Here is a 12,619-nt window from a genome sequence, read left to right on the forward strand (position 1 = left end):
GAATCCATCTGGTCCTGATTTTTTTTTTTGGTTGGTAGGCTATTAATTATTGCCTCAATTTCAGAACCTGCTATTGGTCTATTCAGGGATGCAACTTCTTCCTGTTTTCATCTTTGGAGAGTGTATGTGTCCAGGAATTTATCCATTTCTTCTAGGTTTTCTAGTTTATTTGCGTAGAAGTGCTTATAGTATTCTCTGATGGTAGTTTGTATTTCTGTGGGGTCAGTGGTGATATCCCCTTTATCATTTTTTATTGTGTCTATTTGATTCTTCTCTCTTTTCTTTTTTATTAGTCTTGCTAGCAGTCTATCAATTTTGTTGATCTTTTCAAAAAACCAGCTCCTGGATTCATGGAATTTTTGAAGGATTTTTATTTTATTTTTTATTTAATCAATTCTTAGATGCACTTTATTTCACATTTACCATCCTTTGATTCTACATATATGTTATAATACATGATATTATAAAATTATTGCTGACCTTTATTTTTTACATTTTTACATCTCAAAAACTGGAATAAATCTTGTAATTGATGGCATATTAGATTTGATAATCTATGATCACAAAGCTAACTCCTTTAAAACATGGATTGCCACACACTATAGAGATTTTATTGATACCAGCAATAAACCTGTGACATATTTCTCAAGTACATTTTTTATTAGAATTTGTCTAGCAAATCTCATAAATCACATGAGATAATTGCCTCTTTAAACAACTTGCATTGCCCTTAGGAACACATAAAATACAACATTACAACAGGTTAGCAAAACAGCAGAAAATCCCCAGAAGAGGAAACTGCTGAGGAAAACTACATGAGAGGAGTTTTCAGTCAGTAGATGAAGGTTGAATGGATAGATGGATATGTGGGTAGACAATGAATATAAGTTGGAGAGGCATTCTGGGAAACAAATGATACAGAAATCTTCATCCATGCAGCTTCATTAGATATTCTCTGAAAGCAATACTTATGGGAAAATGGAGGTCGGAAGTTACATCCATCCTTTAACATCTCCTGCATGTACATACACAGAGAGAACACACACTGAAGGGCTAAGAGGGGAGGGGGACACCATTACAAATGTATCTAATACACATTCACATTAACAAGCACCCTCTTAGCTGGAGAAAATAGCCATATTTGTTTTGCCTTTCTTAGGAGGTATTTTCAGATAGCCACTTTGAATTGTAGAACTGTGCATCTCCACAGGCATGGTCCCCAGAATCAGGGCAGGATTTGTCTGTGAGCAGATATTAAATATGCTTTTACCAAAACCAGAGACTCTAGCCATCTCCATGTTCCCCTCAAAAACCCTAAATGTTTGTTGCTAGAAGACAAGGTATATAGTCAACCCATCATTTGAGGGAGTACTTCTCTGCATCGTATAATGGAAGATTTTGGTTTCCATATCGTATCTCAGTGGACGGGCCAATTGCACTTCTTATTTTAAATTCTTATGCTTATTCTTTTTTTTTCATTTAAAAAAATTTTTATTATTATTATTATACTTTAAGTTCTAGGGTACATGTGCATAACGTGCAGGTTTGTTACATATGTATACTTGTGCCATGTTGGTGTGCTGCACCCATCAACTCGTCAGCACCCATCAATTCGTCATTTATATCAGGTATAACTCCCAATGCAATCCCTCCCCACTCCCCACTCCCCATGATAGGCCCTGGTGTGTGATGTTCCCCTTCCCGAGTCCAAGTGATCTCATTGTTCAGTTCCCACCTATGAGTGAGAACATGTGGTGTTTGGTTTTCTGTTCTTGTGATAATTTGCTAAGAATGATGGTTTCCAGCTGCATTCATGTCCCTACAAAGAACACAAACTCATCCTTTTTTATGGCTGCATAGGATTCCATGGTGTATATGTGCCACATTTTCTTTTATATATATATAATATATATATATATATTTTATTATACTTGAAGTTCTAGGGTACATGTGCATAACGTGCAGGTTTGTTACATATGTATACTTGTGCCATGTTGGTGTGCTGCACCCATCAACTCGTGAGCACCCATCAATTCGTCATTTATATCAGGTATAATTCCCAGTGCAATCCCTCCCCCCTCCCCCCTCCTCATGATAGGCCCCGATGTGTAATGTTCCCCTTCCCGAGTCCAAGTGATCTCATTGTTCAGTTCCCACCTATGAGTGAGAACACGCGGTGTTTGGTTTTCTCTTCTTGTGATAGTTTGCTAAGAATGATGGTTTCCAGCTGCATCCATGTCCCTACAAAGGATGCAAACTCATCCTTTTTTATGGCTGCATAATATTCCATGGTATATATGTGCCACATTTTCTTAATCCAGTCTGTCACAGATGGACATTTGGGTTGATTCCAAGTCTTTGCTATTGTGAATAGTGCCGCAATAAACATACGTGTGCATGTGTCTTTATAGCAGCATGATTTATAATCCTTTGGGTATATACCCAGTAATGGAATGGCTGGGTCATATGGTACTTCTAGTTCTAGATCCTTGAGGAATCGCCATACTGTTTTCCATAATGGTTGAACTAATTTACAATCCCACCAACAGTGTAAAAGTGTTCCTATTTCTCCACATCCTCTCCAACACCTGTTGTTTCCTGACTTTTTAATGATTGCCATTCTAACTGGTGTGAGATGGTATCTCATTGTGGTTTTGATTTGCATTTCTCTGATGGCGAGTGATGATGAGCATTTTTTCATGTGTCTGTTGGCTGTATGAATGTCTTCTTTTGAGAAATGTCTGTTCATATCCTTTGCCCACTTTTTGATGGGATTGTTTGTTTTTTTCTTGTAAATTTGTTTGAGTTCTTTGTAGGTTCTGGATATCAGCCCTTTGTCAGATGAGTAGATTGCAAAATTTTTCTCCCATTCTATAGGTTGCCTGTTCACTCTGATGGTAGTTTCTTTTGCTGTGCAGAAGCTCTTTAGTTTAATGAGATCCCATTTGTCAATTTTGGCTTTTGCTGCCGTTGCTTTTGGTGTTTTAGACATGAAGTCCTTGCCCATGCCTATGTCCTGAATGGTACTACCTAGATTTTCTTCTAGGGTTTTTATGGTATTAGGTCTAATATTTAAGTCTCTAATCCATCTTGAATTAATTTTTGTATAAGGAGTAAGGAAAGGATCCAGTTTCAGCTTTCTACTTCTGGCTAGCCAATTTTCCCAGCACCATTTATTAAACAGGGAATCCTTTCCCCATTTCTTGTTTTTGTCAGGTTTATCAAAGATCAGATGGCTGTAGATGTGTGGTATTATTTCTGAGGACTCTGTTCTGTTCCATTGTTCTATATCTCTGTTTTGGTACCAGTACCATGCTGTTTTGGTTACTGTAGCCTTGTAGTATAGTTTGAAGTCAGGTAGCGTGATGCTTCCAGCTTTGTTCTTTTGACTTAGGATTGTCTTGGCAATGTGGGGTCTTTTTTGGTTCCATATAAACTTTAGAGCCATTTTTTCCAATTCTGTGAAGAAAGTCATTGGTAGCTTGATGGGAATGGCATTGAATCTATAAATCACCTTGGGCAGTATGGCCATTTTCACGATATTGATTCTTCCTATCCATGAGCATGGTATGTTCTTCCATTTGTTTGTGTCCTCTTTGATTTCACTGAGCAGTGGTTTGTAGTTCTCCTTGAAGAGGTCCTTTACATCCCTTGTAAGTTGGATTCCTAGGTATTTTATTCTCTTTGAAGCTATTATGAATGGGAGTTCATTCATGATTTGGCTCTCTGTTTGTTACTGGTGTATAAGATTGTTGTGATTTTTGCACACTGATTTTGTATCCTGAGACTTTGCTGAAGTTGCTTATCAGCTTAAGGAGATTTTGGGCTGAGACAATAGGGTTTTCTAAATATACAGTCAAGTCATCTGCAATCAGGGACGGTCTGACTTCTTCTTTTCCTAACTGAATACCCTTGATTTCTTTCTCTTGCCTGATTGCCCTAGCCAGAACTTCCAACACTATGTTGAATAAGAGCGGTGAGAGAGGACATCCCTGTCTTGTGCCAGTTTTCAGAGGGATTTTTTCCAGTTTTTGTCCATTCAGGATGATATTGGCTGTAGGTTTGTCATAAATAGCTCTTATTATTTTGAGGTACGTTCCATCAGTACCGAATTTATTGAGCGTTTTTAGCATGAAGGTCTGTTGAATTTTGTCAAAAGGCTTTTCTGCATCTATTGAGATAATCATGTGGTTCTTGTCTTTGGTTCTGTTTATATGCTGGATTACGTTTATTGATTTGCAAATGTTGAACCAGCCTTGCATCCCAGGGATGAAGCCCACTTGATCATGGTGGATAAGCTTTTTGATGTGCTGTTGAATCTGGTTCGCCAGTATTTTATTGAGGATTTTTGCATCGATGTTCATCAGGGATATTGGTCTAAAATTTTCTTTTTTTGTTGTGTCTCTGCCAGGCTTTGGTATCAGGATGATATTGGCCTCATAAAATGAGTTAGGGAGGATTCCTCTTTTTCTATTGATTGGAATAGTTTCAGAAGGAATGGTACCAGGTCCTCCTTGTACCTCTGGTAGAATTCAGCTGTGAATCCATCTGGTCCTGGACTTTTTTTGGTGGGTAGGCTATTAATTATTGCCTCAATTTCAGAGCCTGCTATTGGTCTATTCAGGGATTCAACTCTTCCTGGTTCAGTCTTGGGAGAGTGTAAGTGTCAGGAAATTATCCATTTCTTCTAGATTTTCTAGTTTATTTGCATAGAAGTGTTTATAGTATTCTCTGATGGTAGTTTGTATTTCTGTGGGGTTGGTGGTGATATCCCCTTTATCATTTTTTATTGCATCTATTTGATTCTTCTCTCTTTTCTTCTTTATTAGTCTTGCTAGCGGTCTGTCAATTTTGTTGATCTTTTCAAGAAATCAACTCCTGGATTCATGATTTTTGGGGGTTTTTGTGTCTCTATCTCCTTCAGTTCTGCTCTGATCTTAGTATTTCTTGCCTTCTGCTAGCTTTTGAATGTGTTTGCTCTTGCCTCTCTAGTTCTTTTAATTGTGATGTTAGAGTGTCAATTTTAGATCTTTCCAGCTTTCTCTGTGGGCATTTAGTGCTATAAATTTCCCTCTATACACTGCTTTAAATGTGTCCCAGAGATTCTGGTATGTTGTATCTTTGTTCTCATTGGTTTCAAAGAACATCTTTATTTCTGCCTTCATTTCATTATGTACCTGGTAGTCATTCAGGAGCAGGTTGTTCAGTTTCCATGTAGTTGAGTGGTTTTGATTGAGTTTCTTAGTCCTGAGTTCTAGTTTGATTGCACTGTGGTCTGAGAGACAGTTTGTTATAATTTCTGTTCTTGTACATTTGCTGAGTTGTGCTTTACTTCCAATTATGTGGTCAATTTTGGAATAAGTGCGATGTGGTGCTGAGAAGAATGTATATTCTGTTGATTTGGGGTGGAGAGTTCTCTAGATGTCTATTAGGTCCGCTTGGTGCAGAGATGAGTTCAATTCCTGGATATTCTTGTTAACTTTCTGTCTCATTGATCTGTCTAATGTTGACAGTGGAGTGTTGAAATCTCCCATTATTATTGTATGGGAGTCTAAGTCTCTTTCTAAGTCTCTAAGGACTTGCTTTATGAATCTGGGTGCTCCTGTATTGGGTGCATATATATTTAGGATAGTTAGCTCTTCCTGTTGAATTGATCCCTTTACCATTATGTAATGGCCTTCTTTGTCTCTTTTGATCTCTGACGGTTTAAAGTCTGTTTTACCAGAGACTAGGATTGCAACCCCTGCTTTTTTTTGTTCTCCATTTGTTTGGTAGATCTTCCTCCATCCCTTTATTTTGAGCCTATGTATGTCTCTGCATGTGAGATGGGTCTCCTGAATACAGCAGACTGATGGGTCTTGACTCTTTATGCAGTTTGCCAGTCTGTGTCTTTTAATTGGGGCATTTAGTCCATTTACATTTAAGGTTAATATTGTTATGTGTGAACTTGATCCTGTCATTATGATATTAACTGGTTATTTTGCTCGTCAGTTGATGCAGTTTCTTCCTAGCCTCGATGGTCTTTACATTTTGGCATGTTTTTGCAATGGCTGGTACCGGTTGTTCCTTTCCATGTTTAGTGCTTCCTTCAGGGTCTCTTGTAAGGCAGGCCTGGTGGTGACAAAATCTCTAAGCATTTGCTTATCTGTAAAGGATTTTATTTCTCCTTCACTTATGAAACAATTTGGCTGGATATGAAATTCTGGGTTTAAAATTCTTTTCTTTAAGAACATTGAATAATGGCCCCCACTCTCTTCTGGCTTGTAGAGTTTCTGCTGAGAGATCTGCTGTTAGTCTGATGAGCTTCCCTTTGTGGGTAACCCGACCTTTCTGTCTGGCTGCCCTTATGATTTTTTCCTTCATTTCAACTTTGGTGAATCTGGCAATTATGTGTCTTGGAGTTGTTCTTCTTGAGGAGTATCTTTGTGGCGTTCTCTGTATTTCCTCAATTTGAATGTTGGCCTGCCCTACTAGGTTGGGGAAGTTCTCCTGGATGATATCCTGAAGAGTGTTTTCCAACTTGGTTCCATTTTCCCCCTCACTTTCAGGCACCCCAATCAGACGTAGATTTCGTCTTTTTACATAATCCCATACTTCTTGCAGGCTTTGTTCATTTCTTTTTCTTCTGTTTTCTTTTGGTTTCTCTTCTCGCTTCATTTCATTCATTTATCCTCAATCGCTGATACTCTTTCTTCCAGTTGATCGAGTCGGTTACTGAAGCTTGTGCATTTGTCACGTATTTCTCGTGTCGTGGTTTTCATCTCTGTCATTTCGTTTATGACCTTCTCTGCATTAATTAGTCTAGCTGTCAATTCCTCCACTCTTTTTTCAAGATTTTTAGTTTCTTTGCGCTGGGTACGTAATTCCTTCTTTAGCTCTGAGAAGTTTGATGGACTGAAGCCTTCTTCTCTCATCTCGTCAAAGTCATTCTCTGACCAGCTTTGATCCGTTGCTGGTGATGGGCTGCGCTCCTTTGCAGGGGGAGATGCACTCTTATTTTTTGAATTTCCAGCTTTTCTGCCCTGCTTTTTCCCCATCTTTGTGGTTTTATCTGTCTCTGGTCTTTGATGATGGTGACGTACTGATGGGATTTTGGTATAGGTGTCCTTCCTGTTTGATAGTTTTCCTTCTGACAGTCAGGACCCTCAGCTGTAGGTCTGTTGGAGATTGCTTGAGGTCCACTCCAGACCCTGTTTGCCTGGGTATCAGCAGCAGAGTTTGCAGAAGATAGAATATTGCTGAACAGCGAGTGTACCTGTCTGATTCTTCCTTTGGAAGCTTCCTCTCAGGGGTGTACTCCACCCTGTGAGGTGTGGGGTGTCAGACTGCCCCTAGTGGGGGATGTCTCCCAGTTAGGCTACTCAGGGGTCAGGGACCCACTTGAGCCAGCAGTCTGTCCCTTCTCAGATCTCAACCTCCGTGTTGGGAGATCCACTGCTCTCTTCAAAGCTGTCAGACAGAGTCGTTTGTGTCTGCAGAGGTTCTGCTGCTTTTTTGTTGTTGTTATTTAGCTGTGCCCTGTCCCCAGAGGTGGAGTCTACAGAGACAGGCAGGTTTCCTTGAGCTGCTGTGAGCTCCACCCAGTTCGAGCTTCCCAGGGTCTTTGTTTACCTACTTAAGCCTCAGCAATGGCAGGCGCCCCTCTCCCAGCCTCGCTGCTGCCTTGCGGTTAGATCGCAGACTGCTGTGTTAGCAATGAGGGAGGCTCCGTGGGCATGAGACCCTCCCGGCCAGGTGTGGGATATATTCTCCTGGTGTGCCCGTTTCCTTAAAGCGCAGTATTGGGGTGGGAGTTACCCGATTTTCCAGGTGTTGTGTGTCTCAGTTCCCCTGGCTAGGAAAGGGATTCCTTTCCCCCTTGAGCTTCCCAGGTGAGGTGATGCCTTGCCCTGCTTCAGCTCTCGCTGGTCGGGCTGCAGCAGCTGACCAGCACCGATTGTCCGGCACTCCCTAGCGAGATGACCCCAGTACCTCAGTTGAAAATGCAGAAATCACCGGTCTTCTGTGTCGCTTGTGCTGGGAGTTGGAGACTGGAGCTGTTCCTATTCGGCCATCTTCAACAATTCTTAATAAAATTTCAGAAAATCCAATCTGCAAATATGAAAAAAGGGAACATTATTGTTACCACATTATAAGAAATCAGTGTAATTCACAAGGCTACACTAGATTCAAAGTATGGAGAAGTATATGTAAATTCTACCTCTTTGTAAGGATCACATTCATTTATTTAAAGAAAAGATTATCTTCTGGACCAAGCTATTGCAGGCTTGCTTAACTTGCTGATTTCTCAGTGTATATATGAAGGGATTCAAGAGAGGAGCCACTGAGGTATTGAGCACAGCTACTCCTTTGCTGAAAGTCACCCTTTCTCTGGCAGAAGTCTTAATGTACATGAAGATGCAGCTACTGTAAGAGATGGAGACAATTATCATATGCAAGGAGCAAGTGGAAAAGACTTTTTTCCTTTGACTCATAGAAGGAATTTTCAGAATTGTCCAGATGATGTTTGTGTACTGAGAATAACTAATGTCAAGGTGACCATCAATGTTACCACAGCTAAAAAAAAATGCCATGAAGTCTAGAAAGTGAGTGTTTGTGCAAGAAAGCTGCAGCATTCGAGAAGAGTCACAAATAAAATGATCAATTACATTGGAGGCACAGAAATCCAACTGCAGAAGAAGCATTACTGGTGGAAAGATGATCAGAAACCCTGCAAGCCAGGAACTAAAGACAAGAAGGATACAAACTCTGGTGTTCATGATGGTTGTGTAATGAAGAGTTTTGCAGATGGCCATGCAGCGGTCATAGGACATGGCAGCCAGAAGGTAAAATTCTGTCACCCCCAAGAAGATGAAAAAAAATAGCTGAGCCACACACCCATTATAAGAAATGATTCTGTCTCCTGTCACAACGGTGACAAAGAATCTGGGAATGCAGACAGATGTGAATGAAATTTCCAGGAATGAGAAGTTCTGAAGGAAGAAATACATGAGAGTCTGCAGACGGGGATCTGAAAGTGTGAGGGTGATAATGATCAGATTCCCAGTCACACTTAACATGTAGGTAACAAGAAGAAATATGAAAAGTACAACCTGCCACTGTGGGTCACTTGTCAATCCAAGAAGAATAAAGTCTGTTACTGCTGTGGAATTTCTCATTATTTTTTTCTTTAGAAAAGTATTCTGTATTTTAGCTGTAAAATAGGTGAAGAAACCAGAAAGCTATGACACCAGTAAAGAAAATTTGTATTTTTTTTTCTGTCTGGCTCTTTCCATTTACCATAATGCCTTCCAGGGTCATCCATGATGTCACAAATGGCAGTGTGGCAGTATCTCCTTCTTTTATGAGGCTGGATAACATTCCATTGTATCTAGTTATCCACCTATGCATCTATCTATTTAATACATATGTATATATTCAATGTCTTCAAAGGGTTTAGACTTGTAGCTATGTATGATAAATAAATCTAGAGAGCTAATGTACAGCACAAAGGCTACAGTTAATAATGTATTATATAAGAAGACAACTATGGGATGTGATGAATAGAATAATTTTGCTTGGACATAGTAATCCTTCCTCTATATATACACATATGGAAAGATTATGTTATATACCTTACGTATACACAATGAAATTAACTGTAGGCTGGGTGCAGTGGCTTATGCCTGTAATCCCAGTGCTTTGGGAGGCTAAGGCAGATGGATCACCTGAAGTTAGGAGTTTGAGACCAGCCTGGCCAACATAGTGAAACTTTGTCTCCACTAAAAATACAAAAGATTAGCGGAGTGTGGTGGCAGGGGCCTGTAATCCCAGCTACTCGGGAGGTTGAGGCAGGAGAATTGCTTGAACCTGGGAGGTAGAGGTTGCAGTGAGCTGAGATTGCACCATTGCACTCCAGCCTGAGCAATAAGAGTGAAATTCCACCTAAAAAAAAAAAATAATAAATAAAAAAGAAAAAGAAACTAAATGTAAAAAAAATTAACTTTAGGCCGGATGCAATGGCTCATGCCTGTAATCCCAGCACTTTGGGAGACTGAGGCAGATGGATCACCTGAGGTCAGGAGTCCAAGAACAGCCTGGCCAATATGGTGAAACCTCATCTCTACTAAAAATACAAAAAAATTACCTAGGTATGGTGACGCACGCCTGTAGTCCCAGCTACTCCAGGGGCTGAGGCAGGAGAATTGCTTGAACCCAGGAGGTGGAGGTTGCAGTGAGCCAAGATTGTGCCACTGCACTCCAGCCTGGGCAATAGAGGGAGACTCTGTCTCAAAAAAAAAAAAAAAAAAAACACACACACACACCACACACACACACACACACACACACACACCTTTAAAAAACCTCATTGTTGCTTTTTGCTTTTAGAGAAAAATGGTTTTGTAGTACATAGATACCAAATACATTTTAAAAACTCTGTTGTTACCTTATAAATCAATTATTTCTGTATTTCCTTCATTATATTTTTACATATTTCAGAATAAATCTCTGTCTTCTAAATGTTTCAGTATATTCCCTGAAAACAAGAAAAAAGAAACTAAAACTTCTGAGATTAAGACATTTTCAAATGAAGCTCATGAGAATTGATAGCCAGCTTACTATGGTAGTCATTGAAAATTTTTTGTTGTTATTTTTCTCTTTATCTGTTTCGTTCTTTTTCTTTTGAATGAGGGTGGAGAAAGAGATGCTTATTCAAAAGAAAAGAAAAAAAGAAAGCATCTCTTTCTCCACCCTCATTCAAATTTTTATAATCTACTTTTTATAATTGACTCAGTTGTCTTTACTTAGAGAAATTTATCAGAGAAATGTCCCTGATAATGGTGTATAAAAGTGTTTAGTGGACAGAAGAGTATCATATTCTTTACCTTATCTTTTCTTTATATATTTCATTTAAATTGTGTGGTTTAATTTGACTTATATGTAATGTGAATAACTGAATTTATATAAAACATAAATATAAGCCATTAAAGCAAAAATTATATTCCTGAAAAAACATACTTACTTTTATGGTAAATATGAATGGTTTAGTGTATCTTATTTCAAAAGGTTTATTCATTGCTGAAACATAACTGCTGTTGGATTTTTCAAGAGCTTTTGCAATCTGTTTTTCCTCTATCATCTTGTATTTGTAACAAAATATCCAAAATATTGATAATAAAGAACAATTTCAAGAGCTTCTCTGTAACGTTTACAAGAAGGGCATACATAAATACATTTTTATACATCAACCCAAATTTCGCCAAGAATCTGAGGTCTTAGGATATCCTACCTATTGCCACTTTAAAAAGTATTATCTTGATATAAATTTTAGTTGAAGGCTAATGTAGTGTCTTTCAATAAATGATCTTCTGTGCAGAAGCAATGTTATTCAGGCTAGTCATGATTTTATCTGCTCTGTTTACGATGGACTCAGGGGGATTAGTTAAACGAATAAATAAAAGGTACCATGAAGATTGGTGTTCTCATGACACCAACCACTAAATGATAGTCCAAATTGGTATACAGTATAGAATAATAAAATATTTTGGTGATACAGAAGCCTGAAATTAGAGCAGAAAAATATATAGAAGAATTTACTTTTTTATAATAATCCAAAACTGCAGTAATAGAAGAAAATAAATAATGAAGTAAAAAAGATTCGTAGTCTTTAAATGGTCAACTACTAAATTGTTAGTGAGTTGATTCTCTATTCTAGGGAAATGTTAAGAATTCATTCTGATGTTTTAGAACGGGCCAGTGGTCTCCATTATTTCACGTCATAAAAGATGTCAGACTTGTGTTTAAGGTTTTAAATTTTTCCATTGACTGATAACATAGAAAACCAGATTGTGATTATAATCACTACCATTTATTCATTCAATATTTACCTTTTAAAGCTTGTAAAGTGTTGGGCTCAGCCTTAGGTTGTGAGAACGCATAGAGGATAAAGGGCTCTTAGCATAATTTTTACTTCTTGCAGAAAAGTGTAAAAATTCTACTTTTTTTGTAAGTATAAAACGAGGTTGCATATTCATTAAAAAACAAAGACTTCAAATGTCCATGTCCCCAGATAGGAATGTACTCTCCTTTAAAGTCCTTGGGTAACATGAATTTCCTTGGGGTGCTAACTTCATGCATCCTCACAGGTCCTTTGAGTTCTTCCTGCTGTTCTCCTTGTCTGGGAGTCATGTCCATAACTGTCCTGTCAGAGGATATCTTGAACCTGTTCCCCCAGGAGCTGCTGCTTCCAGTTTTACCCATTGCCTCTGTTTCAGGGGATAGGTCACTGCTGCTTCGCCTGGACTTTCATACCCCAAGAAAATTACAGCTAGATAAGAGGAATAAGCTCTAGTGTTTTATACAATGGTAGGATGTCTATAGTTAATGATAATACACTATACAGTTTCAAATAGCTAGAAAGAGGATATTGAATGTTTCCAATGCAGTCAAGTATGGTGGTTTGCACCTGTAATCTCAGAAACTCAGCAGGCAGAGGCAGGCAGATCCCTTGAGGTCAGGAGTTTGAGACCAACCTGAGCAATATTGTGAGACCCTGTCTCTGAAAACATTTTTTAAAAAAATTAGCCAGATGTGGTGGTGCACACCTGTAGTTCCAGCTACTCAGGCAGCTGAGGCAGAA

General features: G+C 38.8%; 1 protein-coding gene across 1 annotated transcript; it reads right to left on the bottom strand.

Annotated features, from left to right (window-relative positions):
• Positions 1–8,219: 8,219 nt before the first annotated feature.
• Positions 8,220–9,158, bottom strand: LOC117091053 (olfactory receptor 6C75-like). Its single transcript, XM_033223530.1, is given in 3 exon segments — positions 8,220–8,515; positions 8,518–8,566; positions 8,568–9,158. Coding segments are annotated over 3 exon segments (936 nt in total).
• Positions 9,159–12,619: the final 3,461 nt, after the last annotated feature.

This window comes from Trachypithecus francoisi, unplaced genomic scaffold, assembly GCF_009764315.1.
Source record: "Trachypithecus francoisi isolate TF-2019V2 unplaced genomic scaffold, Tfra_2.0 Lachesis_group11, whole genome shotgun sequence".
In the NCBI taxonomy this organism is placed as follows: domain Eukaryota; kingdom Metazoa; phylum Chordata; class Mammalia; order Primates; family Cercopithecidae; genus Trachypithecus; species Trachypithecus francoisi.